This window comes from Varanus komodoensis, unplaced genomic scaffold (assembly GCF_004798865.1).
Source record: "Varanus komodoensis strain SLA01 unplaced genomic scaffold, ASM479886v1 scaffold43, whole genome shotgun sequence".
Taxonomy (NCBI): domain Eukaryota; kingdom Metazoa; phylum Chordata; class Lepidosauria; order Squamata; family Varanidae; genus Varanus; species Varanus komodoensis.
Genome location: NW_025335985.1, coordinates 6,682,272 through 6,709,569, shown reverse-complemented (window position 1 = coordinate 6,709,569; position 27,298 = coordinate 6,682,272). Strand labels below are relative to the sequence as shown.

At 62.7% G+C, this 27,298-nt stretch overlaps 1 protein-coding gene across 1 annotated transcript in view; it reads right to left on the bottom strand.

Annotated features, from left to right (window-relative positions):
• Nucleotides 1–16,129: 16,129 nt before the first annotated feature.
• ARID3C (AT-rich interaction domain 3C) overlaps nt 16,130–27,298 on the bottom strand; it is a 22,298-nt gene continuing 11,129 nt past the window's right edge. The window contains exons 3-7 of the mRNA XM_044443868.1: nt 23,901–24,084; nt 23,372–23,619; nt 20,333–20,602; nt 18,258–18,347; nt 16,130–16,266 (exon numbers count right to left, since the gene is read on the bottom strand). Of these exons, the coding sequence (XP_044299803.1) occupies nt 16,130–16,266; nt 18,258–18,347; nt 20,333–20,602; nt 23,372–23,619; nt 23,901–24,084 (929 nt within the window). The remainder of the gene's footprint in view (nt 16,267–18,257; nt 18,348–20,332; nt 20,603–23,371; nt 23,620–23,900; nt 24,085–27,298) is intronic.

Sequence of the window (27,298 nt, the reverse complement as noted above, 5' to 3'; positions counted from 1 at the left end):
ATGCCGGTGTATATTACATGTACATAAAGAAATATTCCACTGTCAGGAAAAGTAGTTCTGCATCAGCTTCAGCAAAGGCAAGCCAAATATCGCCATACGGATGTGTTGATGGACATCTCAAGACCACCCGCTCCATGGTTGAAAGGCTCGCTCTGTTGCATTTTCAGGGATGGCCATTTTTCCTTCCAGAGTTGTAATATCCGTTGTTTTGTTGTCCTAAGGGTGTGATTTGTGTTGACCTTGCCTTAGATTCCAAGAAGCATGTAGACAATGAGGTAACGCATTATTTGTTTGAGGCGTTTATATACTGTTCTGCAGTAAAAACACTCAAAGCACGAGCATCCAGAAATGTGAAAAAGATCTGCGGTTCTGTGATCTCCTGCTGTGGATCTTCCCGCCCGGGCCCTGTGGAAACCCTCTGCCCCCAGCTGGTTATGCCCACCTGGAACTGCGGTGCGGTGCAGTCCCCCCACCTTGGTAAATTATATGGCTGGAGCCAGCAAAAGGCGAGCTGACAATGTCAGTGAGTTATTGACGCGGGAGAAGAAAAGTGCCGGGCCTTGGGGATTAGCCGGGGGCCAGGGACCTCCAAAGCCTCCAGTGGAAGATTTAATGAGAAAAGGGAATCAATGGCAGTTAATCTGTGTCTAATCAGGGCGGCGGCAGTTGCTGCGGCTGTGCGAGGCCGGACCGTTGCAAGTTGCGCAGGGACAGAGCGCCTCTGCGTGCCAACTCGCACCGCCGCAGCCAGAAGTGGACCCTCCGGGGCTGGCCAGAGCCACGAGGGCCCCGGCGCTCCGCCACTCCCTCCGCCCGGGCAGCGCAGCCTTCCCCGTGCCCGTCCTTCCCAGGCAGGAGCCTGCTCCAGGGCCTCCCGGGCTTGGCGGGTGCTTGGGAGGACACGAGAGCGAACGCTCCCACAGGGACTGCTGCTTGCCCAGGGCTGCCCGGCGCAGAGCTGGCCAAATTGGCACAACGATAACCGGCCCAGGCGAGTGGAACGCAGGGGGCCGGATCCAGAATGCACGGCTGAGCTGGAAAGGGACAGGCATCCACAGCACACCGGTCTCCTCCCTGGGGAGACGGTGGGGTCCACTTCTGAAGCTGCTTGAAAAGGTGCTCCCGAGACGCTTCCCCGCCATCGTTTCAACCCGGGATCCCGGGCGGCAATATCTCCCTCAGGCCCCTTTGCTTCCTAGCGCACCGCCCCAAAAAGCCCAAGCGGCTGGTGATGCTACCGAGCAATCGGTGCCTTCCCCCAGGAACCCCTCAGCACCCCCCTGCAAGGCAGGCCAGTATTTTACCCCCACATTTCAGAGAGGCTGCTTAGGCAGAGACTCTTGCCCGGGGCCACCCGGTAAGCTTCTGGCAGCCAGTTGGGGTTGAAGGAGGAGCACGTGGCCCCCCACCCGAACACGGATGCCTGCCTTTCGCTGGTTAATTGCCGCAGGAATTACAGCGTCCTGGGGGCACGGGACCTCGCAGCAAGACTCCCGGAGTCGGACGGGGCCACTGCAGCACAGTCCCTGCGTTCCTGACGCCCACAGGGGTAGTGGGGGGAGGGGGAGGGCAGGCCAGTGATTGCCGGCCCAGCTGCTCTGCGGGGCCACCCTGCTTCCGTTGCAGGCTTGCCCTGTTGCAGCGCGGGGGGGTGGGGAGGCGAACTCTCCCAAGAAGGTCCAAGTGTGTAAACAGACGTCTGCAGCCAGATGTCGTGCCACCAGAAGTGTAGGTTAAGACAACCGTGAACAAAACGGGATGCAACATGTTTTCTGCTATGACGTATTTTCCACATCTGATCAGTGCAGAAAGCCAAACGTATAAACGTGCTGAGCACGGGGGCTGTGGCAGCTGGACTCGAGCGGAGACGGGCTCGCTCACAATGGCAAGGCGCACCTCCAAGAAAGAGGCTTTTTTCTAAAATCGCCTGCTGGACGCTCGCCGGTCTCTCCCACGGTCAGGGAACGGACAAAGGGGCTTCTTTTCTGTCCGCAGCTCTGCTGGGACCCATCTGACGCTCCAGCCACAGCTTTGGCTCTGAAGCGACACAGGGCGCATCCTTCGCCTAAGGAGGCCTTGCCTGGCAGCCAGGGCCCTGTGCTGGCGGGAAGGTGTTGTCCATGAAGAAAATGCCTAAATTCAGCAGCCTCGCCCACCTTTGAGCAGGCGGGCGAGACGCCGCAGGGCCTGTTTGTCTGTTCGGAGCATCCTCCGTGTCTGCAGGAGCTTGTGTACATTCTGTGCATGACCCATGCTGTGACTTCAGAGCCAGCCAAGCAATCTCCAGGGCGGACCACGTGGCTGCGAGAATCGATAGGACGCTGGCCCCAGCTGCAAAACTGAACTGCGGAAAGCAGGCGGGACTTGAACCCCTGTTCCCTTTTCTGCCTGAAGCACAGCCGCAAGATTAAGGTGGTTACTCTGGCCAGCCTCCTCCCCACGGCAGTACCGAACTGGAAAGCTCCAGAAAATGGGTCTTAATTGTGACTTCGTTGTGAATTGCTGGATGCCATGCCATTTTTTAATCTGTGCTTGCTGGAAAGCGTCCTGAGATGCTAGTAATGGGACACCCTTTGTTAGCTTTGAATAAACAAACAAACAAGATGCATCACTGTAACACCCTGCTATTCTGGGGGGAGGAACAGGTCCTGCTCCCAGGCTGCCCACTCCACACCGGCTGCCCTCCTGCCCAGAGCTGGCTGGCTGCCCAGCAGCGGGGGCCGGGGACCGGTGTGGGAGACATGGCCACCACCTGCCGGTTCCACTGGTTGTGGTGGCTGGAACTGGGGAGCAGGGTCGCTGTTGTGCCTGCAGCCCAGGGCTTGTCCCGCTGCCTCTCCCTCGCACTGGCTGCACAGCACGGAAGGAAGGGGGCGAGGAAGCCCCTGCACCATTGGGGGCAAGAGCAGGTGGCCTGTGGAGCCCCTCCCACCCACACCGTGCCCTGCACCCCTTGACCGCCCCGTCCGCTGGCCCACCGGCTGCCCCAGCCGCCGCCGAGCGAGCGCAGGCCTGCCAGCAGCGCCAAGGGCGCCCCCTCCGTGCGCAGCAGCTTCCCCCCCCTTCCCCGCACGCCCGGCCTGCCACCCCAGCGCTGCGGGCAATTACGGCCCGGCGGGAGCCGCATGGATCGCCTTTGACCGATGCCGTGGCAGTGGCGGGGGCGCCCCTCCAGCCTGCCGCCCCGGGGGTTGCACAACCCCAGCCTCCTAATGAAAGCTCCAGAGGCCTGGCCGCACCTGCCCAGCCCCCCGCGACGCCCCCGGTGCCGCACACCGACCCCCCGCCGGGAGGCAATTGGCAGGGGGAGGCCAAGGCAAGAGCCCAATTATCCCCGGATCAATGGCTGCTCCTCGGACCGCCCGCGAGCTGCTGGGCCGCCGCCACCAGACTCTTTGGCTCGTTAGGCTGCTCTAACTCCCAGGATTCGGGGGGGGCATATGCACCACCCCCCCCCAGAAATTGCGGCCAGTCCCCTCCCACCCCCACCTCAAGGAGTCCGGCTGCAGCAAAGGCCACAATAGCAGCTTTGGGGAAGGTTCCGGTTCTGGAGAGCAGGGAAATGGACTCACTGCGTCCACGGAGGCGATTCTGCATCACTTCTTGCTCTCTTGAAAATGCGTGCAGCCCCGAGCCCCTCACCAAGAGGGGCACAGCTCACGGGGGGGGGGTTTGGGACTTGTAGAGTAACTCATACTGAGGGCACCACGTTGGGGGAGGCTGAATTAAGGGGGGGCTCATTTCTTGACAGGGCTGAGAAAGCCACGTGTAGGAAAAAATAAAGCAGGCAGGCCTGAGATCAACTGGAGCAAAGCTCAACTAGGAACGCCCAAAAGTAGGAGGGAAAAAACCCGCATTTGTGCTGCTGAAGAGGCTCATGGCCTTGATCCTGGGAAAATAACTATGCGTGGGGGTTGTAGGCTTTGGGGGTTACATTTTGAACCCCCAAGCCCTGATCATGCATAGTCTGCTTCCCCTGGTAGCTCCTCCCTTGACTTCATCTTTGAGAAGTCTTCTTGGTGTAAAAGCTGGTGTGAGGCAGTGTGGTGCAATGGGTGGAGTTCCAGACTAGGACTGGAAAGACCTTCTCCGCAAAGCTCTGCTCATCTGGTGCTAGTTGCAGTCTCTCTCAGGATGCAATGGAGGAACCCTGTGCGTGACTCTGAGCTGGGTGGGGAAGGGCTGGGGGAAAGGAGAGCAGCAAGAGTGAACTGGGAGGACCTCACCCAGCGCAGGCAGCTGGAGGTGCATCCCGAAATGGACAGAAAGTAGCATGGGATGCTCAGAACAACCAGAAAGCCTTCTTCAGGTATGTCCAGAACAAAAGACATGGGAAAGAGAAGGGTGTCCAGCTACTGATGACAAGGAAAAGGCAAGGCACTCAATTCCTACTTTGCCAAAGAAATCTGCAGTCAAGAGGAAGCACAAACTGGACCTGAGAGACGGCAGCCCAAGGTTGACAGACAAATGGTCAAGGAATACCTAGGTGGAATTAACATGTTCAAATCTCCACAGCCCGATGAACTCCATCCCAGAGCCATAGAAGAGCTAGAGGGGGAACTCTCAGGACCACTGGCTATTATCTTTGCTAAATCTTGGAAAACAGGAGAAGTGCCAGATGACTGGAAAAGCGTTAATGTTGTCCCTATCTTCAAAAAGTGGGGGAAAGATGAACCTGGGAAGTATAGACCAGTTAGTCTGACATCTATCCCTGGAAAAATTCTGGAGCAAATTATTAAAAAATCCATCTGCAAGCATCTTGAAGAAAATGCAGTGATTAATAGAAGCCAGCATGGATTTATCAAAAATAAAACACTGCCCTGTGAGGAGAGACTGAGAGAACTGGGCATGGTCTGCCTTGAGAAGAGATGACTGAGCGGGGACATGGTGTCCCTCTAGAAGTCCCTCCAAGGCTGTCACAAAGAGGAAGGCCAGGATCTCTTCTGGCTGATGCCAGAGTACAGGACACGGAATTGTCAAGGCACGTTGCGACAACCCAGGTTCAGGCCGGACATCAGGAAGAGCTTCCTCACTGCCAGAGCAATGCGGCAGTGGGACCGACTGCCTGGAGAGGTGGGGGGCTCTCCCACACTGGAGGCATTCAAGGAGAAGCTGGGCAGCCCTCTGAGTGGGGTGGTGTGACTTGGTGTCCTGCAACAGCAGGGGGTCCAACCCCCTGCCCTTCGTGGCCCCTTCCAGCTTTATTATTCTATGATTCCATGGTTCTTCACTCCTTTATTTTCTACCACATGCAGCTTGACTCTCGGTCACTATTCCAGGAAGCAAAGTGCACGGAGCTCTGGCCAAGGGTTGAAGATTCCCTTTTCCTTGGAAAAATGAAGACAACCTTGCCTAGCGTGGGGCCCTGCAGAGACGACCTGGAACACAGCTCCATCATCCCCGGCCCCCCGGCTGGGCCGGGCTGGCCCGCGAGGCAGCGACAGCGCCAGGCCGGGGGCGGCCGAGCGGAGGCCTTTCCCGCCCCGCTTCAGCACCCTGGATAGCGGCCGCGCTCCGGAGGTGCGCGCGGGCCGCACCCGCCCGGATCCCCCGGTTTTCCTCCAGGACGGGCAAAGGGATCCGGGATCAGCGCGGCAGGGGCACGGGCTGTGCGCGGGACCGATTGGCACGTCAGCTACTTTGCGCCAGCTGACGTGGCCCAGCCCGTTTGCCCAGCACGCCCTCCCGCCAATCCACACTAGCGCTCGGTGCGAAGGGGCGCAACTCAGCGCGATCCCGTGAGCTGCGTGGCTCAGGCCGCGGGGAGCCCCGCGGGGGCAGCGCAGCAGGAGGCGCGGCTGGCTGGGGAGGGTCCTGGCCAGAGGCAAAGGGCCAGGGAGGCTCGGTTCTCCTCGTGCGCAGCCGCCTGCCCTGGGAGCACGTGGCTGCCCCTCTTCCTGGCCTTCATCCCCACCCAAGAGCCCTTCTTTGGACGGACTCTTGCGGGGGGGCACCTGTCCGGTTAAGAGCCCGGCTGTGCCATGCTGGGTGAGCACCAGCCAAACCGGATGCAACTTCCGTGTGGGCCGAGCCGGACTCAGCACCTGCCCCTTGCCGGGGCGCTTCCTTCTCCCATTCCATGGCTTCTTCGTCCAATGCTCCGGCAGAGTCAGCTGAAAGCCAGCCCCAGCAGGCCCGTGGTCTCCATCCGCGTGGCCTCCTGCACCAGGGCCACAGCCTGTGGCTGTGCACTGCGCAAACAGAGCCATGGCTGCGGCCGCAAAGGAACCACCAGGCAATGGCGACCTGGGAGAGCCAGGGCAGCGCAAGAAGCATCTCCGGATTTCTGCTTGCTTTGGCGAAACCAAACCAGGGGGAGTCTGTGCTGAGGACCCCCTGGGCCCTCGGATTCCTCCGTCACCCACGCCTGCAAGCCGCTCCACAAGAGGGGAGGGTCTAACGGCCAACTGTGTGCGCCCTCAGCTCTTCAGCAGCTTCCTCAGTTAGCTGCCACCCGGCAGCTGCCCGGCTCCCGTGCATTCTTGGACCGGCCTCACACACACATACACACTGATCGCCCCGACTGCCACAAACTGGGGTGCTGAGGTGTAAAATTAACCTTGCAGCAAACTGTCAGCACACAGAAAGATAGATAGATAGATAGATGCCCCCCCAACCCTGCCCCAGGGGCCACCTCACAGGGGTATCCATCAGGACCTGACAGGCTGGGCTCCTGCAAAATCGTGGCCGCTAATTCGTTTGTGTTTATTCGTGGGTGTTAATGACTCTTCTCCTGCAACCCAATAATAAGTCCATTAGCTGCAAATTGTGGCAAGAAAACACCCTCACACGTTTATCGCCAGGACTACAAATCTCTGTTAGTCCTAATTAAAACAACTGCTCAGCCCTTAATTAAGTCATTTTTTTCCCTTCCTTGCTCTCAAACAAAATCATTGAGTAGAAGGCACAATCAGCAGAGCTTAGCCAGAGTTGGACTCGTCCCCAGAGCCTGTTCGTAAGACAAGTGCAAAACCGTCCACCACGCCAAGTTTCAATGAAGTTGAGCACACACCTGTGCACATGCCAAGGCCCCCTGAGCCACGGCGAGGGCGCGCGGTGCCCAGCAACCAGAGAGCCACCCGCAAGCGCCGACGCAGCCTTGAAACCAAGTGGACAGAAGGGGTTACGTGTTTATTCAGCATTGCATGTATCCCCCACCATTTTCCTCTTGCAAAACACCCAGGACAACTTCCCCAGCCCTCCTCTTCTCCTGGTTGTCCTCACAACAACCCAGTGAAGTAGGCTAGGCCGAGAGTCAGGGAGCCTCGGAAGGCCGGGTGGGACGACAGCCTGGATCTCAAAGGCTGCAGCCCGGCCTCGCCACCGCTCGCACTGGCTCTCGCGCGCCAGTTATCACACAGTGGGTGAGTTTATCTGGATGTCTGGATGCAGCCAGCTATTGTGCTTTGGGCCCATCCTGGGAAGGCCAGACTCTCTGCTGAGGACCGTCATGCTACGGAAAGCCAAAGACTGGAGAAGAGGGGAAAGACCAAGCGTGGGATGGATGGAGTCCATCAGGGAAGCCTCCTCCTTGGATGCCGAAGAGCTGAGCAAGGATGTCAGGGAGAAGGATTCAAATTCTTTTTCAAAACCTGCCCCCCGCCCCCCACCCTGTGGAGCTGAAAGCAACTCTTGGTTTGTTGGCTTGGAGAGAAATGCTTGCATTTGGTGCTTTAATCTTACGCACGTTTTTGTGGGAGTAAATTCAATGGTGCCTGGAGGAAAAAAACTCCTGGAGAAGCTTGAGCATCTGTACTTTTCAGAGGCCACTCGGGGCTCCCGTTTCCCTCTCTTAGGCCGTGTTGGGCCCTTGCCCTGCTGAAAGGAGGCGAGGGGAACGGCACCAACTTCTCTGCAAGCTGCGAGCCCTTTTGGGTCGCCTTGTCTGAACACGTCTTGTCCGGCCTCTTTCGCCATCCACCCTGAGAGCCTCACCGGAAGCTAAGCAGGTATTCAAAGGCTGTTCACATAGAGTGCAGCATTGGTCACTTAAAAATGCCATGGTGTTCTGTGGGGTTTTCTTCCACAAAAATGTGCATAGGATTAAAGCCTGAAGGTGCAATCCTACGCATGTTTACCCAGAAGAGAGATGGCTGGAGCTGCTGTATTTTTTCTCTCCGCTCATGTATAGAATTTCACCCTTAATCGTGCACAAATGACGATCAATAAAAACTTCATGCATGTGCAGCGTCTGCCAGGCGTCCATGTTCAAAAGCTAAGGCCAGAGGGAACGGGGCCTGAGCAAGGTGGGGTGCCAGACGACACCGGTTCTCCCGCAAGTCGAACGCGCAGCTTCCCCAAGAGCCCTTGCAACACTGCGCCACCGGCAGCACCAGGAGGAGCTCTGGGCAGAGGCGCACTTTCACCTTCTCCCTCTGGTATTCCAGCTGCAGCCCTGCTGGAGCAGCCAGTCCAGGCTGGGCCGCTGCAATGGGTGCACCTGGGGCTGCCCTTGAAGGCAGTTCGGCAGTTTGGTGCTGCCTGAGCATTGGTGGGCTAACATGGTAAAACCTCTGGACTCCGGCATGCGCTGGGTGCTTCCGAGAGCCATTTAAAATGCTGGCACTAGCCTTCAAATCTCCTATCGAGGGGCCCCTTGGCCTGTAGGACCCGCTTGCCCGCGAGGAGCACCCCACTGCCATGTCACTGCTTGCGCACCTGGATTCTGGACAGGTGTGGAGAGCGACTTTCCGGCTGCACCCCTCCCACTCCACTTGCGTGCAGCCACAGGACCCCTGGCTGGCCGGAAGGCCTCTTGGGGCACCTGCTTCTGCTCTCTGCCTTTCTCCGAGAGGGGCTTCCAGGGCAGCAGGACCGAGGGCCACTCCGCGAGCATGGCTGGGACCGCTGCGTTTGACGCAGGGGTCTCGCTTCATCCCTCGTGTGCTTCCAGCAGCGGCGAGCTTCGTTTGCAAGGGGGGCTCACGATAACGATGCTGCGTCTGTATCAGTCCCGGGGAGCTTCCCTGAGCGGGGCTTTCCCTCACAAACAGTATCATGGAAGGGCCCAGAAGGGACTCATAAAGTGATGGAAACCGGCCAGCCGCAAAAAGGCTGCTTAGCAGAGTAGCAGGAAGTGGCATGTTTTCCTGCCACGGATCTGTCTCAGACCACTTACACTCAAGGTGCATTACCTGGATTTCAGCAAGGCCTCTGTCAAAGTGCCCCATGATATCCTGGTGGAGAAACTGAGGAGTTTGGGATACACCAAAGCAGTGTCCGGTGCATTAGGGCATGGCTGACGGGCCAAAAGCAGAGGGTTACTCTCAGTGGGGAATCATCGGGATGGCGGCCAGTGACAAGCGGGGTCCCCCAGGGCTCTGTCCTGGGGCTGATCCTGTTCAATCTTTTCATCAATGACACGGAAGAAGGGGTGAACAGTCTGCTGATCAAGTTCGCAGACGATACTAAAACTGGGGCAGTGGCCACAACTGAGGAGCAGGTACTCCAGATCCAGAAGGATCTGGGCAGACTATGGAAGTGGGCAGGGGACAACAGGATGGCGTTCGATGCAGAGAAGAGCAAGGTGCAACAGATGCAAGGGGATCTGTGGGCGACATATACGTGCGTGAGGGGGTGTCACGCAGAGGTGAGTCAGGACCTGTTTTCCCCTATGGAGATGCACAGGATGTGCTCCAATGGAGCCAAGCTCATGGAACTGAGGTTCAGTTTGGATGCCAGGGAGCACTTCCTGACGGTCAGGACCCCAAGGGTGTGGAATGGGCTTCCCCGAGGGGCGGGGGGTTGAAGCAACATCAGTGAGGCTGTTCAAAGACAGGCTGGACATGCACATGGTGGGCACGTCGTGAGCGGAGCCGGCTGGTGCCGGAGGTCAGACTAGCTGGCCCAGGAGGTCCCTTCTGACTCGCTGCATTTCTGTTTCTGTGTTCCTACATTTCCAGAGATGGATTCCTGATCTCCCGTGTACCTAATTAGTTCTGCCCAAGAAAATCCAGACAGACCCCTCTGCCCTCTTCCGATGCCTGGAACGACTTCCCTCCTGGCCTCCTTGCAAGCGGACAAGCGTGTGCGGAACAAGGCGCCCTGGGAGCCCTCGCGAGGGCCGCGTGTGGTCAGCCCGGCTGACCAGTGGTGACCAGCCCAGGGTGGCACGGCGAGCCTGGCTCTGAGCTTGGTTCTCCCAGTCCGGATCGACCCTCCGGTCCAAACCTGGTGCCCTCTAGACAGGTAGGGCCACGTGCGAGCTGGGAATCCTGGGCACTGTAGCACGATGCCACTGGAGGGCCCTGGGCTGTGGGGGCTGCAGACCCCTCACACAGGTGGTCCGCTGCTGTCCCCCGCCCTGGAGAGTCCGCGGCAAGCGGCGGCTGTGCCTCCCAAGATCTACGGGAGCTGCAGTTGTGGGCCTCGCGGCAGCCTGCCGCCGCCAGTTTGCCGGGCTTCGACGGCGCAAAGGCAGCAAAGAGCGGGGCGAGAGCCCGAAGCCCCACGGGCTGCTCTGGGTCACTCCCCGGAGGCTGCAGGGCCTGGCTGGGGCCGCCGGCAAGAGCCCCTCGCCTCGCCCTCTTCCCTTCTTGGCAGCCACTGCCCACCTCCTGCTTCGGCCCGGGGGCGGAGGGGGCCCACGGAGGGCGTCCCGCTGCCGCGGCCGTTGCTCTACCACAGCGCGGCTCCTCCTCTCCCTCTGCAGGTCACCGGGGGGCGGGGGGGGTCCTTTCTCCGGTTTCCAGCTTCCGCTGGCTTGTAATCAGCTTATAACAGATTCGGCAGAGGCTGCTCTCCCCGCTCGCCTCCCTCCCCGCCCTTCTCCTACCAGTCAATATCACAATTTACTGGCCCAAGCAGTTGCTATTGACTGGGGCCGGACTGGTCAATAAATCATGACATTGACAGCCCGGAGCCCACGGTGGAGACGATTGCGAGGCGTGCGCTGGAACCACCACCGTGCCCTTTCCGCCTCTGGCGGGAGCGGCTTCCCCGGCCCTCTGGGCGGTGGGGGCATTCCGTGGGGCAGCCCCTCGCTCAACAGCTTCAGGGCAACCTGGGGGAACGCGGGCTTTCCGGACCGTTGCCAGGGAGGCTGAGGGTCTGAACCCGTGGCTCTCTGAGCCAGTCTCTTTCCCGCGCTCCGTGCTGCGGACACGCAGCCTGGGCTGCAGGCCGGGGGACGGTGGGTGGGGCCCGAGGGTTTCGGGGGCTCCCTGCCCCGTTCTCCGTGCAGGGGGGCTGCTGGCCGAGGCTTGCAAAGAGAGAGGCGATTTGGCACCTCCAGGACGTGCTCAAGGCTGGCCAGGGCTTTGGTCAAGAGGGGGGAGCAGGCAGACCGGGATGGCGCCAGAGAAGCCCTCCGGGGTGCCTGGCACTGCTCTGGGGAGCAGGAGCGGGTGGGGCTGGAAGGACGGCTCTGGGTGACACCCTCCCCAGTCATTCTGGCCCACAGAATCCACTTTGGGAGACCCGCTGGTGGCCGGCGAGCGTGGATGGATGCCCAGGAGATGCCGGCATATTCGCAGAGACGGTGGGTGATGTCCCTCAACAGGACTTGCAATGGGGCCGCCTGTCTGGAGGGATGGTGCCCCTTCCCACGAAGCAGGGGAGGCACCCAGTGGGGGGGGGGGCTGCAGAAATGTCAGCCACGTGGAGTGTCCAAGAACACGCCCCACGACTGGTGGGGAACGTGGAATCCCTGCTCACGTGGATTATGTCTCGCAAACCCCACTGGAGCCTTCTCAGAAAGATACGGGTTTTATTTGCAGTCTGTGGGATCTGAGAATTGGGGAGGGGGGGCAGCAAGGGGCATGGCGAGGCTCCGTAGAAGGAGAGCATGCCCTGGACCAAAGAGCGCTCAGGCCCACCCCTCTGTGGTGCCAGGCAGCACTCACCCCATTGCTCTGCCCTCCGTCGGTGGCCCACCTGAGCACCCCCCCTCCGGCCCGGCCTCGCTCGCTCCCCTTCCGCCCCTCCCGGGATTCTGCCTGGCCCAGGCTCCCCATGCCTTCCCCTGGCAAAGCGCCTGTGCCCCCCCCCCGTCGATCCCCGGCTTTCCTCCCCCAACCCAGAAAGCAATCCTCGATCTGCTTGGGGCTGCCCTGGGAGACTGTCCAGAGGATTCTGTGGGTGTGTGAATGCACGGCAGAGGATGCGGCGTGAGCGGGGCCCCTATTCCTGGCACCCTCTCAGCTGAAGGGAGCAGCCCTGCCAAGGCCCCCCCACCCCCGGGTCCTGCCCGCTGGACTGGAAGCGCCGCTCCGCCCGGCAGGCCTGGCCTGAGGTCGGCCGGAGGAGCAGCATCACCAGGCCCTGGCGGGGGCTGCCTCTCGGCCGCAGAAGCACCTTCCCCTGGAGGGTCCTGCAGGCTCCATCCGCATCTCATCGCCTTCCCGGGCTGACCGCCGTTGGAAGCAGCGGACTGGGTGCGTGGAGCCCGTCTTCTCTCGCAATGCAGCGCTGGCGGGCCAGGACCTGCCAGCAGAGCCCGGAGGGGCCGTTGTGGCGGGCACTGGCAGGGGGAGACTTTGCCGGGAAGGCGGCCGCGAGGGAGCCAGGGGGGCCCGAAGCGGCATCGGAGCAGGGCCGCCTCATCCCGCGTTCTGCTCCCAGAGCGGTCTGCCTGAACGAGGGCAGCCCTGCCACGAGCAGGACAGGAGTGCCACGGCACCCTGCCCCCCACGTTCCCCAGCAACTGCCGCCCGTAAGCTTCCTGCCTCTGATGCTGCAGCGGGTGCAGAGCCACCGGGCCCAGCAGCCACTGAGCGGCTTCCCTGCCAAGAGCCGTCCCTTTAAAGCCCTCCAGATCGGAGGCCGTCACGACACCTCCGGGAAAGCGACACCATTGCTGGAGGATGGGCCACGTGAAGGCCACGCCAGCCACGAGGAAGCGCGCCCGTGGCGGCGCCATCGCACTGGGGCCAAGCAGGAGAGCCTTCCCTCGCCCTCCGTGCTCCAGCGCCACCCCGGCTGCACCTCTGAAGGCAGCTCAGGAGCGCCTGAATGCGGCCCCCCAGAGTTGGGGCAGGGGCAGCCTCTCCCGACGGCACCAGTCCTGCAGCAGCAGCGCTGGCCAATGTGTTTCCGAGCCAGGCAGCCCCCGTTTCTGCCCCTGCTGCTCAGCGGGTTGCGCCCGAGCTCTGCCTTTTCCTGCCACAGCATGTCTGCAAAGCTGCTCTTCTTCACCGCCCCCAAGGATGGCTGGGCTGGCAGTTAACAAGGGAGGGGGCCTCCTTCGATGCGGCCCCACTTCTTTGCAGGTCTTCAGGAAAGCTCGAAAGACACACCTGTTTTCACTGGCCTTCTGGACCCTTTTAATAGCAAGCTTTTATTTCTGTTTAATTTTTATTGAAATGTGTTTTGTGGGCATAAAAAACCCCCCCATATCCTTTTGGGGTTTGGCTCTTGCCTGCCCCATCGGGAAGCAACCACTCTCAAAGGCAGCCGAGGAACCGGGACCGGCGAGGCAGCGCCCCAGCTCATGGCCCCCGAGACCAATGGCCCGGGGTGCCACCTCCCTTGCCTAACGTGGGGTGCTGGAATTCTTCCAACCCAAGGTCCCCCTCACTTCCTGAGATGCTGCCGGGGTCCCATTCCAGGAACGGGGTGGGGGCCAAGTCGAAAGGGGCCGTGCCAAACCGAGGCACACGTTTGCGCAAGCCTCTCGCTAGAGCCAGGAACACACGGTGGCCAAAGGAGGGCTCCAGCAAGCGCTCCAGGCAGCCCCGGAGGGCCGAGATGCGGACCCAGGCGGGCCAGGAGCCCCAGACCTGACACTCCCGGCTTAGAACTAGGGCAGCCCTGAGGCAGAAAGTGCCAGGAAACCCGCGGCCACAGGGCGGCAGGTTCAAGAGCAGCGTTGCCACCAAGGGAGCTTCTCCTCTGCCCCCCTTTGCCCCACTGCAGGGAGTTGGGGTGGCAGGCCTGCAGAGCACCTGGCCCCCGCTTCCCTAGCCCTCGATCTCCGCAGAGGGGCCCGTGTCCGGCTCGCTCTGGGTGGCTCCGAGTTGAAGCCACCGCTCCTCTGTGCACTGCCAAGATGACAGCAGCAGCCTCACGAGCCAACCTCCTTCCAGGGCTCGAGCTGCGAGAGAGACCAGGAAGCAGAAGGACTTCCTTGCAGAGCAAGCAGCTGCCATAATTTGCAAAAGTCTGGTAGACACTGGGTGAATTGTAGGGAACAAAGTCCGACATCCTTACCCCCGTAGGGTCCCAAAGAAAAAATTCTCTTGCACCCAATGCGTCGTTTAAAATTATTTCCACTTTATTATCTCGTTGATCCTTGCATTCATTCCCCTGAGCGCCACCATCCAGAACCCCCACAGTGCACTGGACTGACTCCGTGACAAATGACGAAGACGGGAAAGAACGGCCAAGCAGGGAAGAAGCGCGATGGCGGTGGGGAAGCTGCGAACACACGGAGGGGGAGATGATCGAGCGCCACCAAACCGGGACAGACGAGGGCGGGCAGCAGCCGGCCGGAAAGACCCAGGCATGCGAGTGCAGGCTGCCGCCGTCACCGCTCCCAGGGCGCGATTGTTCCCGCAGCGTGAAAGCCAAGTGCTCGCCGCATTCCACCTTTGGCGCGAGAGCTGAAAAGCGACGGCCTGCGCAGCAGCCACGTCCCGGTCCAGCCGCGCTCGGACCCCCTTTCCCACGGTCCTCTTCTGGAGGCGGCCCTGGCAGCAAAGAGGCCCCCCGCCGGCCCGGCTCTCGTGGCTCCGGCTGCCACCCTCCTCGGCGCTCGCGGCCTCGCAGCCGGCCCAAGCGCCGCAGAGATGGGCGTGGCGCATGGGGCCGGCGCCGCTTTGGTCACGCACGCAATCGTCCAGGAAGGAGCGTCCCGGCAGGAATGGGGACCCTGCCCGGCCACCACGGCCCGTCCCTGCCAGCGGCCGGCCGGCACGCCAGCACTGCCGCTCTGGCCGTGCCAGGACCCGTGGCCGGGCGGCGGTGGCGCTGCCTCCTCCTGCTCCCACAGGCGCTGCGCACGGCCAGCCCCGCCCATTGGCACATCGTAGAGAACATGAGGTAGATGCAAGCAGTCTCTTCTTTGGTACAGCTGTGGTTTCGCACAAGCACGAGAGAGGTCCCCCCACCGCCCCACAGTCCAGTGTCGCCAAAGCCCCCGGGGCGGGCGCGCCCTCCGTCCCCTCCCCACCCGCTCCGCATGGGTGCCAGAGCGCAAGCGCGCCGGGCCATCCTGCCGGGCGCCTGCTCCCGGGCGGGTCCCCCTTTTCTCATGGGCCTGAGGCGTCCAGAAGGAAGTGGTATCCGGGTGGGAGGGACGGGCAAAGCCAGGGGCGAAATCGAGTCCGAAAGCCGGGGGGCAGCTGCGTGACGAGGCCCCCTGCCTCCGTGAAGAGCACCCCTCCCTGGCGCCTCACCTTCTCTCTGCCCCCCACTCCGCCCAGGGGCGCCACGCGAGTCCGTTCGCTCGAGAAGCCTGCCTCCCGCCCCTCCTGCCCGCGCACCCCATGCACCCCCCCTCCACTCTCCCCTCCCACCCCCGGCCTCCCGGGGCATCGCTTGCTCCTCCTGTCCTTCTGGCCCGATGCGCCATGGCCCCGTCCCAACGGGCTGCGGCCCCAAAAGCCGGGAGGCCTGCGATTCCGCCACCCCCACACCCGCCGCTCCCCAAGCTCTTCCGCCACCCCCTGCGGCTCAGGAGCCGCAGCAAATTCTCTCTGCGGAGGGGCCGGGCCGGGCCCAGGGCACGTGCGACGAGGGGCGGGCAAGCGGGGGTGGGCCGGAGCCCAGGGGGGCGGTGAAACGAGTTAAGCGCATGCTGTGCGTCGGGGTGGAACTGTGTGGCGCGGCCAGGAGAGGGGGGGGGCCAGGAGGGCCACGCCACCCCGCCTGCCGCCCGGCCTTGCCGAGAGCCGAAGCCGTGTCTGGAGCACAAGCCGACGGGGGCCGCTGGGCGTGATGGCGGGGCAGCCGGAAGGGGGCTCGGTCCACCCCCGGCTGACCATGCTGCCTCCCGCCTCGCCTCCTGGCCTCCACTCAGGTGCATCACCCTCCTGTCGCCTGTCCCCCGTGGCTGCGTGGCAGGCTTAGAGGGGCCGCAGCCCCGGCCGCCCCGAGCCCAGGCCCGGGCACCCGAGGCGGCTCCACTCGCTGTCCAGGTTTCCTGGCCCCGGGTCGAGGCGGCGGCAGCGGAGGCTCCTGGGCGTCCCCCTCACGGCGAGGCGCTGGCTGGAGTGTGTCCCCGGGACGCTGTGGGCAGCAGCTGGCTCTGGCCCACCGCGGGGCCCACGTGGCTGTGGGCGCCGCCAGCGCTGCCCGCGATGCCGGACCTCCGGGCAAACAGCACGCCTGTTGGGGCGAGAGAGGGCAGGCGTTACCCCGCAGAGCCCGGAGGGCAGCTTCCCATGGGGCCTGCTGCCTCCGCTTCCAGAACGGCCCCGGGCCGGCCGGCCGGCGTCCCTCTGGCTCGCTTTCCGCGCCACGCAAAGGGCGCAAGAGGGCCCCCCCCCCACCATGCGGCCTCCCCTCCCGCGGGCACGGCTCCACACTGGGAGCCCCTCTGTGGGACACTCTGGGCATGCAGCGATGGCACTGGAAGACCCCCTCCGCACCGTGCTCCGGAGTCGGGGCAGCCGTATTTGCAACACGGCAGTTCAGGGGCGGCAGGGAGAACAAAGGGCCATGTTCCCGGCTTCCCGCTGGCAAAGCACGTGGTTCCCCCCCGCTTGGTGGCAAGTGGCCCTCAGAGGGTGGGGGGGGACCCCCCAGACAGGGTCCGGCAATGTCACTGGAGACTTTGCAAGGAAATGGCGAAGGAGGGGCGTGTCAACCCAAACGGGGCCGGGGGACAGAAGAGACGGGGAGCCCAGAGGCGACTGGCGCTGTTGGGGGTGCCAGGCTGCATCGACAGCCAAAGCCCTGCTCTTGAGGGCTTCAGCTGCCCAGGAGGAAACTCAAGGCACTCTGGACGCACTCGGGGGCTCTTTTCTCATACTGAAACCAGCGCCTGCCCCTTGGTCCTCGTACCAGTTCTGCTCGCATCGCTTCTCTTTCGTCTGGGATCGCTGGCCTGCTTTGTAAAGAAGTGCCCGCCCCAGCATGGTGTTCCGGGGTGGATTTAAAAGAGCAACGGCGAGGGATTCTCCTCCCGCTGCTGCTGCTGCTCACACAGCGGAGAGCTGGCGTGGCCTGGCGCAGAAAGAGCTGGGCTGGGGAGCCGGGAGAGCCCGGCTCTGGGCCCCGGTCAGCCATGAAGCTCACAGGCTGACTTGGGGACAGCCTCTCCCCCTCAGTCCAGCCCACCTCACAGGGTCGTTGTGAGGATGGCCGGAGCAGGGGACAACTGGGTAAGCTAACTTGGATCGCTCACTGGGAGGGATAAAACTGTCGTGGGGGTGCGAGCGGCGCTGATCAGGCACTCGCCCCTTTTTCTGGGAAGCCCCTGAAGGAGGCCACTAGTGCAACGCTGGCCACGAGGCCCCAAAAAGGCAACGCGCGGGAGGCGAGCGTGCGTGTGCACAGGGCCACGGTGCTTGCAACTCGGCCCCAAGGGGCTCACCGGTGCAGCCCCTCTCCTCAGCCCCCCTGCGGCTGGGAGGGAGAGAGGCAGCGGCTTCCGACACGTTCCCGGGGCAAGCTGATCTGCTCTGAGGAGCCGGGGGGCTTGGAACGTGGGCCCTCTCCCCCCTCCAGGCGCTGCGATGAGAGCAGTGGAGATGCTCGTCTCAAGGCCCGACTCCCCAGGTGCTCCGGCAGCCTTGGAGGATGAGCAAGGTGTGCGGGGGGGGGGGGCTTGGAACAGGGGAGTTCTCAGAGACAGATGAGGGGGAACAGCTCTGAGCCCCATGATGCGACATCAGCGGAGGAGGACGGCCCAACTGGAGCTTCGGCGTGCAGAGGAGGCGTGCTCGGTTCCAAAAGGCTCCCCCCGAGAGAGGGAGCCCAGGCAGGCCCGCAAGGAGAGTACCTGGAGGTGGATATCAGATTGCCTTCCGCAAAGCAGTCGGTGCATGCCCAGAGATTCAGTCTGGATGTCTGAGCTTCTGGAAGACACTTTGGTGCATTTTGCCAAGAAAGGTCCGTGGCTTGGAATGCGTGGCGGGAGGGGCCCCGCTCCAGACACTCGTGCCGACGAGCGCCTCACACGCCGAGTGCACCGCTGTTCTCTGGGGCTGGGCGAAGGGCGAACCCGGGGGCGCAAAGGGACCCGCTGCTTCATCATGATGGATTTTATAGTAAAGACATCAGAGTGCAGGGACAGATCGGCAGCTGGGGCCACGGCTGTAACTTATTGGATTTCCTGCCTGCAATTACACAGGGCGAGCGACCCGTCTATTTACCTGTGTAGACAACTCCATTTATTTCAATTGACATGTTGATGCTGCTAATGCCGTTGGTGGACAGGTTCAATGCAGCTTCCTGTCTGTCATCTGGAAAGGAAGGAGAAGCAGAAATGCCGGGGCGGCGTGAGGAAGGCGGAGGCCGGCCGGGGGAGGCGCGGAGGGCAGCCCGGCGCCCGGTCGGTGACCAGGCCGCCCGTGGCTCGCCTGAATCGCTTTGCGCAAGGCGAGGCTGTCGGCCCGACTGAGCGGCGCACCGATTCAGGTGGCCTGCTCCGACAGCGAAGCCGCTTCAGGCGCAAGTTTAGACCGGGCAAATGCGCCGACAGCTCCCCTCATGCGCCAGGGAAATGCCGGAGTAATCAGCTTCCCCGCGGATGCGGATAAATAATTTAGAAATGATTGGAATCATTCTTGCAAAGACGCTGACGGCCACGTGTTCTACGTTGTGTAAATTCTTGGCAAACAGGAAGGAAGGAAGGACGGAAGGAGACAGACACGGATCTTTCTTGAATAAACGGACCCCGGAAAAAGCCTTCTGCACTGCTCTCCAGAGGCCCCATTCACCAAGGAACGCGTACGGACGGCCTCTCCACGCCCTCGAACTGTTTCCTTCGCTTTGCTTCCACTGGGCTGCAGGTTCTGCCACGAGCAGCCTGGCTCCAAGAGGACGCCCCACGGCAACTGGCCGGCGGCTTCCCCAGGCGTCCTGTGGCCACGGTGGCCCAGGGGGAGGGACGGGCTGCCCCGTGCCCTCTTCGCCCGCTGCTCCAGCTGAGCAGGCGGGTGGCAGCCGGCAGCTCTGCCGCTCCGCCAGGACTGGAAGGGTGGCATCCTCCCCCCACGTGCTTACACGAGGCCAGACTCCCGGGGGGTCAGGCTATCCTGCGAAGAGCCAGGATGCACAGCTGCCGGGGGGGGGACTCGGGGCAGGGGTGTTCCCAGACCCAGGCCAGGCAGCCCTAGCTTTGGCCCCACGAAGCGCCGTGAGCGGCTGGCCTGCAGCGAGGAGGCGTGCTGGCTCCTAGAAGGAAGGCCCCTCCAAAGGGAAGGGGGCCAGGCCTGCTCGCAAGGAGAGCTCCTGGAGGAGGAGACCAGACTGGGTTCAACAAACCACTCTGTGCATGCTCAGAGGTTCCCTCTGGGTGTTCTGTGCTTCTGCTCGATCAAGAACACTCTGCAAGGAAAGTGGTCTGCGGCTTTGGAATGTGCAGAGGAGGAACCCCGGCTCCCGACAGTTTCTGGATGGCGCACGGCCTGAAACAGGACACCTCCAACAGGGGATTAAAGGCACAGATCCTGTGAAGCTAACCTGGCCCTGTGCCAGGCAGGGATGTGTGACATCTCCATGTGGAAAGTGAGCCAAGCCAGGAGGAAGTCCGTGGACGCTTGCAGAAGGAAGACAGGCTGCGCAACCGGCTACATCGCTGCGGCAGCGCAAGCAAAAGCTCGCCAGACACTCAGACACAACCACATCAAAGGGGACCGAGCCCAGGGAACCTGGCCGATTCCCACCTGCAAAGAGATTCCACCCCCGAGGCCAGGTGTAGTTCTCCAGCCCAGCGTTACCTGCTCCGGCCCTTCCCAGCCAATGCAAAGCAGGTCCTGAGCAGCTGAGCCCTGGCCTCTGCCCCCGAAGGGGTCTCTCCTGCAAGAGAGTCCTGGGAGCTGCAGAGATCCCCGCCCCACATCTGCCCTTCCCAGCCTGCCCTGGGGAGGTGGCTTGAGAAGCAGCTGTGTGACTTTTCCACGTGAAGCGGCTCCTTTGCCGTCTCGCCCGCTCTCAGCTTCGTCACAGAAAGCGACCTACGCGCTCTGAATAACCTTCCCTCTCCGGCTCTAGGCAGCCTCCGGGTGGCACCGCTGCGTGGCAGCGGGCAAGAGGAAACGCGTTTTCTCCCGTTTTGCGAAGCCCTTGGCGCCGCTTCTGCTCTAAGGACGCCGGCCATTCTCCTCCGTAAAGCAGCCACCAGCCCAACGGTCCGAGGCCGCCGCAGAGCCTGCGAGCCACGGGGAGGCGGGCCCGGCGGGCGCTCGGGAGGGGGGCAGCCGTGTGCCGTGGGAAAAGCACTTGCCTCCGCGGCTGTTGATCTTGATGTTCACCGGGAACTGCGAGGCCACGGCCAGGAGGTTCTGCTGGAGGGCGTGCTGCACCAGGCGCTGCTGCTCCTCGGCCACCAGCGCCATCTTCTTCTCGGGCGGCTCGCCCGCTTCCAGCTTCTCCCGCAGCTGCTCCAGCGCGGCCGCCTGGGACGCGGCTGCCTGCGCGGCCACCAAGTGGTGCCCGGCCAGGCTGACGGGGATGGCGATGCGGCCGGGCACCGCCGCCGAGAGGATGCTCTCTTCTGCAGCGGGAAGAGCGGGCAGGTGGGCTCACTTATCCGGAGGGGAAACAGTGAGCCCCCTTGGAGAACATGGTACAGGCCAAGCCCCTCCTCTCCCCCTCCCCCTCGGCTTTCTCAGTGGGCCACAGATCTGTAGCACTGGAAGGGCCAATAAGCTGGGGGCCCACTCCCCCCAGCTCAAGCATCCCCACACAGGGCTTTCCCGCTGCCTCTGGAATGCCCGAACCAACCCAAGCTCTGCCCTGCACGTCAGGATCTCCTTCCTCCAACTGCAAAGGGTACACCAGCTTCGCCCTTACCCGGACAGACAGGGCCTGAAAGCAGTCCCCCATGCACGGGTAAAACAGAGCGAGTCAGAAGGGGTCTCCCAGGCCATCTAGTCTGACCCCCGGCTCCAGCCGGCTCTGCTCATGACATGCCCACCATGTGCGTGTCCACGCGAAATAAGATTGCTGCAATGCAGTCTGTGTGGGGCTGCCCTTGAAGACGGTCCGGCCATTACAACTGGGACAGAAGAGGGGTGCTCAGTTGGTGACGGGGAGCCCCAAGAGCGGCTCACATAACACCCACACGGAAGGATCGCCCTTGGCTGCCAACTCAGGGCGCTGGTGTTGACAGGGAAAGCCCCAAAGGCTTAGGCCCCGGGTATCTTAGGAGCACCTGGACCTGTACGTGCCTCCCCAGCCTTTGAGATCTACCCAGGGGGCCCTCCTGGGTGAGCTGCCCCTTAGGGGGTGAGAGGGATGGCCATGAGGAGGGGGAGCCGTTGCTGCAGCTGCTCCCCACATCTGGAATGCTCCCCCCAAGGAGATTCACCTGGCATTTTCCTTACATTCTTTTCGGCACCAGGCAAAAACCTTCCGTTTAAAAAAAATATTGGAATAGTTAATGCCACTTGACCTCCGTTTTGTATTTTTGCCTGTGTTGTATTGATATTGCACTTTAACATGTGTGGTTGGTTTTATTGTGCTTTCTCTTGCGACTGTGAGCCGCGCAGAGGTGCTGCGGCACAACAGAGCGGCCTGCAAATGTTGTACATATATAAGTACGCACGCCAAGAGAGCTTCTGTGTAGAAAACAGGGTGACACCGCTGTGGCCACGAGCCCCACGGGGTCTCTTTCATGGAGAGACATCCTCGGGGCCTGTGCCACTCAGAGGAAGTCCACTGGAGTGAGTGGAACAGGTCGGACTGAAGGCGGACGTGGCGCTGAGACCGCCGCTCCCTGGCATGGGCTCACTGAGGGAGCAAAGCACCCCTGGAGCCACGGGCGGACGTCCCCTCTCTGCTTGCTCGCTCTTTCGTCTGCGCAAAAGGGACGAGTTTGGCGCAGCCTTCGGTGGGCCGGGAAGGCTCCTGCCCCGTCCACGGGGCCACGTGCCTGGGTTGCGCTTTCTGTGCAACGCGCTGTCTCGACAGGCTGGTGGCGAGGGGCCCGCCCCAGGGCTGCCGCAGAAGCGGAGGGCGGCTTTCGCCCCAAAGGGCAGATCCCACTGCAGGGAAGTGGGTGTGGCCAAGGGCAAAGGGGTGGAGCCAAAGCACCAGGCAGGCCCGCCTGTTTGAACTGCGATTGATCTGCCAGGGAGGAAGCCCGCCCTTGGGGAGGCGTTCCAGCCGTTCGGAATGCGGGGAGACAGCAAACGGCCGGGAAAGCGCCGAGGCCCAGCATCCCCGGGGAAGGGGTGTGGCGCCGTGGGGGGCTCCGGAGGGCTGCTTTCTGCACAACTGGCAACGGGCCCCCACATTTATGGTGCTGTGCCTTGGAGGTGTGAAGGGACGAGCAGCAGGAGGAAGGGGAGCCTGCCTGGAGCCGGGCCAGCGTGGATTGGGGGCAGTGCCCCAACCTGCCAAGTGTCCCCACCTGCCTCATTTACGGGGCGGGGGAGCCATGTGCCACTCCCACCTGTACCCCTCCCGTGCCTCCTGGACCTGCTTCCTCCCTTTTTCTTCGCACAGAGAATCCGTTGTGGAGGAAATAACGGAAGCCTTTCCAGCACCAGATGCACCCCTGGCCCTCCGGAAAGGCAAGGGGGCACCACGGTAGAGCTCTGGATTTGGTGGTCTTCTGCCCCCCCCCCACCCACACCTTAGGGGTCTACCTGGCCAGAGGTTGCTGCCGTATTTCAAACAGTTTGGAGCCTGGTCCCTTGCAGTGCCTACAGCTTCTCTGGTCACTTCTTTTCAATGAACTTCTTTTTACAGTGAAAGCTGAAGCGACAGGGCTCTGCCCCGGAAAGCTTCCAGTCCAGCCATGGATGGGTGGAAAGATGCCAAAGGCAGAAGCCGAGGAGCTCAGGGCAGGCACTGGAACGGGGAGGAAGGGATGGGAAGGGACGTGGGGATCCCCTCGACCAAGGGAGGGGACCTTTCATTACCGCATTATAGAAACATAGAACCAGAAGGAGGCCCCTGGGCCACCTAGTCTGACCCCCGGCTCCAGCCTGGGCTCGCTAACCCTTTTCAGCTTGAAGACCAAGTTCAGTTTTGGAGAAACGTGGGGGTCGCATTCCAGTGGGGAGCAAAACCAAAGGCAAAGGGGGCCTGGCCAAATGCTCCCAAGCACCAGCATATTTTAGCTCAAAGCTTTTGCTAACATTAATGCAGGTTCGGGGGGGGGGGCAATTCACGCTTGCAGCATTGGGGGGAAAGCAGCACAAGATCTGGGGACCCACTGCTCCCCTCAGGCCTTCTCCTCGTCCAGCCGCCCCGAATGCCTCCCTCTGCCCCACTCGCTCAGCCCCCGCGCCCCCCGCCGGCCAGGGGGACTCACCTTTCTTGATGGTGTGCACGGGGCCGACCTGCCCACAGCTGTGCGTCGAGATGGTGAGGGAGGGCATGGTGATCTTGGGGGGAGACAGGACGCCCACCGGGGTGCCCACCGGGGAGTAGCTGAAGAGCGCCGTCCCGAAGGCCTGCCGCCGGCCCTCCCGCCGGTTGCTGTCGATGGCTGCCTGCAGCTCGCCGGGGGAGCTGAGCCCGCGCTTGTCGCACTCGTAGGGGTACAGGTATTTCATGTACCTGCCCGTGCGGGGGAGACAGGAGGGCAGAAGCTGAGTGCGCAGCCCGCCCCACCCCGCCCCTCTGTGGGACTTTGGGCGCAGGCCCCCTAAGCGTGAGCAGACGTGCCAGGCACCCCCCCCCACCTTGCACTGCGCCGGGCACGGTGCTCTGCTCAGGTGTGGCAACTGCGCTGGGGGGGCCCTCTCGGGCGATGGGGAAGCGGCCTCCCTCCTGGGGCGCATCCCAGCGCCCCGCCAGCCAGAGGCCGAGCCCCCCAGGCCGCCGCGGGGGTCACTCACTGGGTGCGGAGCGTGAAGGCCGCGCTGGTGATCGAGGTGGGTAGGTTGAGCCCCTTCGTGATCTCCCGCCAGATCTTCTTGTTGATCACCTCCACCAGGCCCCCTTTCTCGGTGACCAGCCGGTACAGAGTGAACAGGTCCAGCACCTGCTTGGCCATGATGGGGATCCGGTTCACGGGGGTGCCTTGGGGAGGGAGGGAGGGAGGGAGGGAGGGAGAGAGGCGGGTGGCTCTCACGCAGGCGCTCTCACGCAGGCACCTCGCCGCCAGCGCTCCGGGCGACCACCTGTGTGGGCTCAGGTCGCTAATAGCCCTGCAGTTCCCAGCGTCCCCTCACCGGCCGCGCCTGCTGCGACCTACAGGCCCCTTCCCCCTGTGCAAGCGCGGAGGAGCCCTTGCAGCGCCACAAAACCGCCCCTGCAGCCCGCTTGCGCAGCAGCGGCCGCGGGAGACCGTGATCGGCCCCTGGCTGGAGCGCCCGCCCGCCCGCCCACGACGCCCCGGTACTCGGCAGACCAAGCCGGCTGGCCAGGCTCCTAAGTGCAAGGCACTTCTCGTCTTAACCCCCCCCCCCCAAAAAAATCCACACTGACACCCAAGTTCAGCCTGGAATGAAGGGGTCGGGAGCGTAGCTAACACGAGCAAGGCACCGTGATCTGCGCGCGTGGCTTCATTTCCGCCTCCGCAGCCACGTTTTGCAGCGGCGAAGGTTTCTGGACCGTCTTCCAGGGCGGCCCTGCACAGGGAGCAGAGCAAGGCGAGCGCAGGCCGGCGAGGCGCGGGCTCAAGGCTCTGCTCAGGCTGGGTCCCCTCTGGGGCACGGCGGCTCCACTCGCGGCCTCCCAGCCTCAGCCCTCAGCCTCTCGGGTGGGGTCTGAAAAGGCTTCTGTGGGGCAGGGCCGTCTGAACGCGTGGGCCTGGCGGGCACCTGCCCGTGGGCCCCATACTAATCTGTGTATGTTAACCCTTGGAAAATGGGAAAACTTCCAGAGTTAACAGTAGTTGTCATTTTCGGAGGGGCCCCAGGACACGGCTTTGCCCGGGGCCCGTCATGCTGCTCAGATGGCCCGGCTGTGGGGCGTCAGACTTGAGCGGGGCAGAGGGCTGCGCACGTCAAAGCTTCGTGGACACGCGGAGCAGGGGACACGGGGCCTGTGTTATGGGCGGGAGCAAGACGTGGCCGATTCCACTGGACCACGGCAGCGCATTCCTAGCCCTCGCTGAATTCTCGGAGGTGCCCAGCGGGCCTTCAGGGCTCCACTCAGCCCTGTATACCAAACAGTAACAACGTATTTCAAATAAAACGACGGATCATTGTAAAGCTCCCACAGGCTGCGGTACTCAGCTTTGCTTGCAATGTGCTTTTGGTCCTCAAGGTGCCATGTGCCACCCTCGATGAAGATCACAGCAAGAATTAATGGGAAAATCAGTATTTTGGCATGGATAGAAGTGTTCTCTCCAGTAGAGGGAGACAAATCAGAGGGAAAGGATGTAAAAGCATGAACTGGGATGGTTCTAATCAGAAATTGCAGCGTCAAAAAAAAAGCACCGAGGGTTAGCCTCTGGGAAAAGCTGCGTTCCACAGAAGCAGGCCCTGCCAAATAAAAGGGCAAGCAAAACATACGTCAGTGCGCTTGAAAGAGTGAAACGAAGATCGCATCGCTCTGGGACACGATGATGTTGCCTGCATGCCGGGGACTTCCTCGAAGCCACCAGACCTTCCTCGGGCCCGTCTGGCCTTGGCCTTGGCAGAGCTTCTCGCCAAGCCATCCAGTCACGGACGACTCCGCAATCAAGCCACGTCCCCTGCCATGCCTGCCACGTAGCAGCCGCCTTCTGTGCAGCACCTGGTGCCCGGCTGGGTACCCAGACTGCGCCGTGGCACGTTTCCTGCCAGAATCCAAAGCCGGGATTTGGGCTAGAGCTGGTGAGGGAGCAGCCACCCGAGCACAGCCGCCTCCTCCCAGGTGCCCCGGACTCGGACTCCCGCTGCCTCCCGACCTCCCCCAGACTCGCCTGCCTTGGGCAGCCCGAGGGGCACGTCGCCCGCTTTAGTCATGGCCGGCTTGCCGGGTTTGTCCATCTCGTGCTGCCTCCCCCCGGAAATGTTTGCGATACTCCCAGGGGGGTGGCCAAACTCGGCCAGCCTCTGGAGGGAGGGGGGGCCCTGGGTGGGGAGGGGCTGCAGCCCTGAGAAGGCGCCCCTGAATCCCGGCCGAGGGCTGGATGGCGGCTTTGGGGCTGGGAGCCCGAGACAAGGCCTTGCTCAGCCCCCGCGGCCACCGCCCCCGGCCCACATTTTGCCAGCGGGGCCAACTGGCCCGGACCTGACTGTGACCCGCCAGCTGACGGGGGTGCCCCTCTCTCCGACCCCCCTGCACCATTAGCAGACCGGGCCTGTGTGGGAAAGCGTCTCTGGCTCCGGGGTGTGGGGTCTGCTGCACCAGGAACCAAAGCCAGCAGGCATCGGGGCACTCGGCACACGGCCAGTCCTCCCCCACTCCGAGGGCGCAAGCCCCTCAGCCACCCCCTTCTGCCGGACGCTCCCTCCCCCTCCTCTTTCCGGCCCCCACGGATTCCCAGCACGAGGCTTCCTCCCTCGAGACCAGGACACGGAGACCCTTCCAGCAGAGGGACACACTCCGCGGTGGCCCGGGGGCGGACAGCCCTGAGGGCCAGAGAAAGCCGGCCTGAAAGCACACCCACCTTTCCAGGATGGGAACCAGACAGCACAGTAGCCAGGGAAGCACGCAGCCCTCGGGGGGGGGGGGGACTGCAACCTCTGGGGAGCCCCTGGAGCCAAACTGAGCCCTCAGCCTGAGGCTTGGCCCCCCTGACCTGGGCGGGACCGTCTCCTTGGCCCGGCAGCCACCACCCACGATGCCCGGCAGAAGCGGCTGCTATGGCCCCCTGCCACCCACCGCCATCTGGCCCGGAGGGGCCCGGGGTGCCGCGGTCTGGCAGAGGACAGGGCTGTGCTGGCCCCGCTGGCCCCGCATGCCTGCGGCCCCATCCCCTGCAAGGGGCCCACCCCACCACCACATTCCCGGCTAGGGCTGTCTGGACCCTCCGCTGGTGCTTCCAGGCACCGGTCAGAATGCTGGTCCCGACCCATAAAACCCTGTACGGCTTGGGCTGGGCCAGCCGAGAGGCGGCCTTCTCCCACACTAGCCTGCTTGGCCTTCAGGGGAGGGGGGGCCCTTCTTTCAAGAGGCCACCATAGGGGCCTCTGGCGCTGATGCAGGAGAGGACCTTCTCGGTGGTGGCTCCTAGCCCCCCCCCCCAAGGGCTGGCCTCCCTTAGCAGTTCTCCCCCCGGCAAACAAAGGCCTTTCTTTGTCCCAGCGGCTCTGCAGGGTCCGATGCTGTTCTTCAACTTAATGCATTTAATGACCTTCAA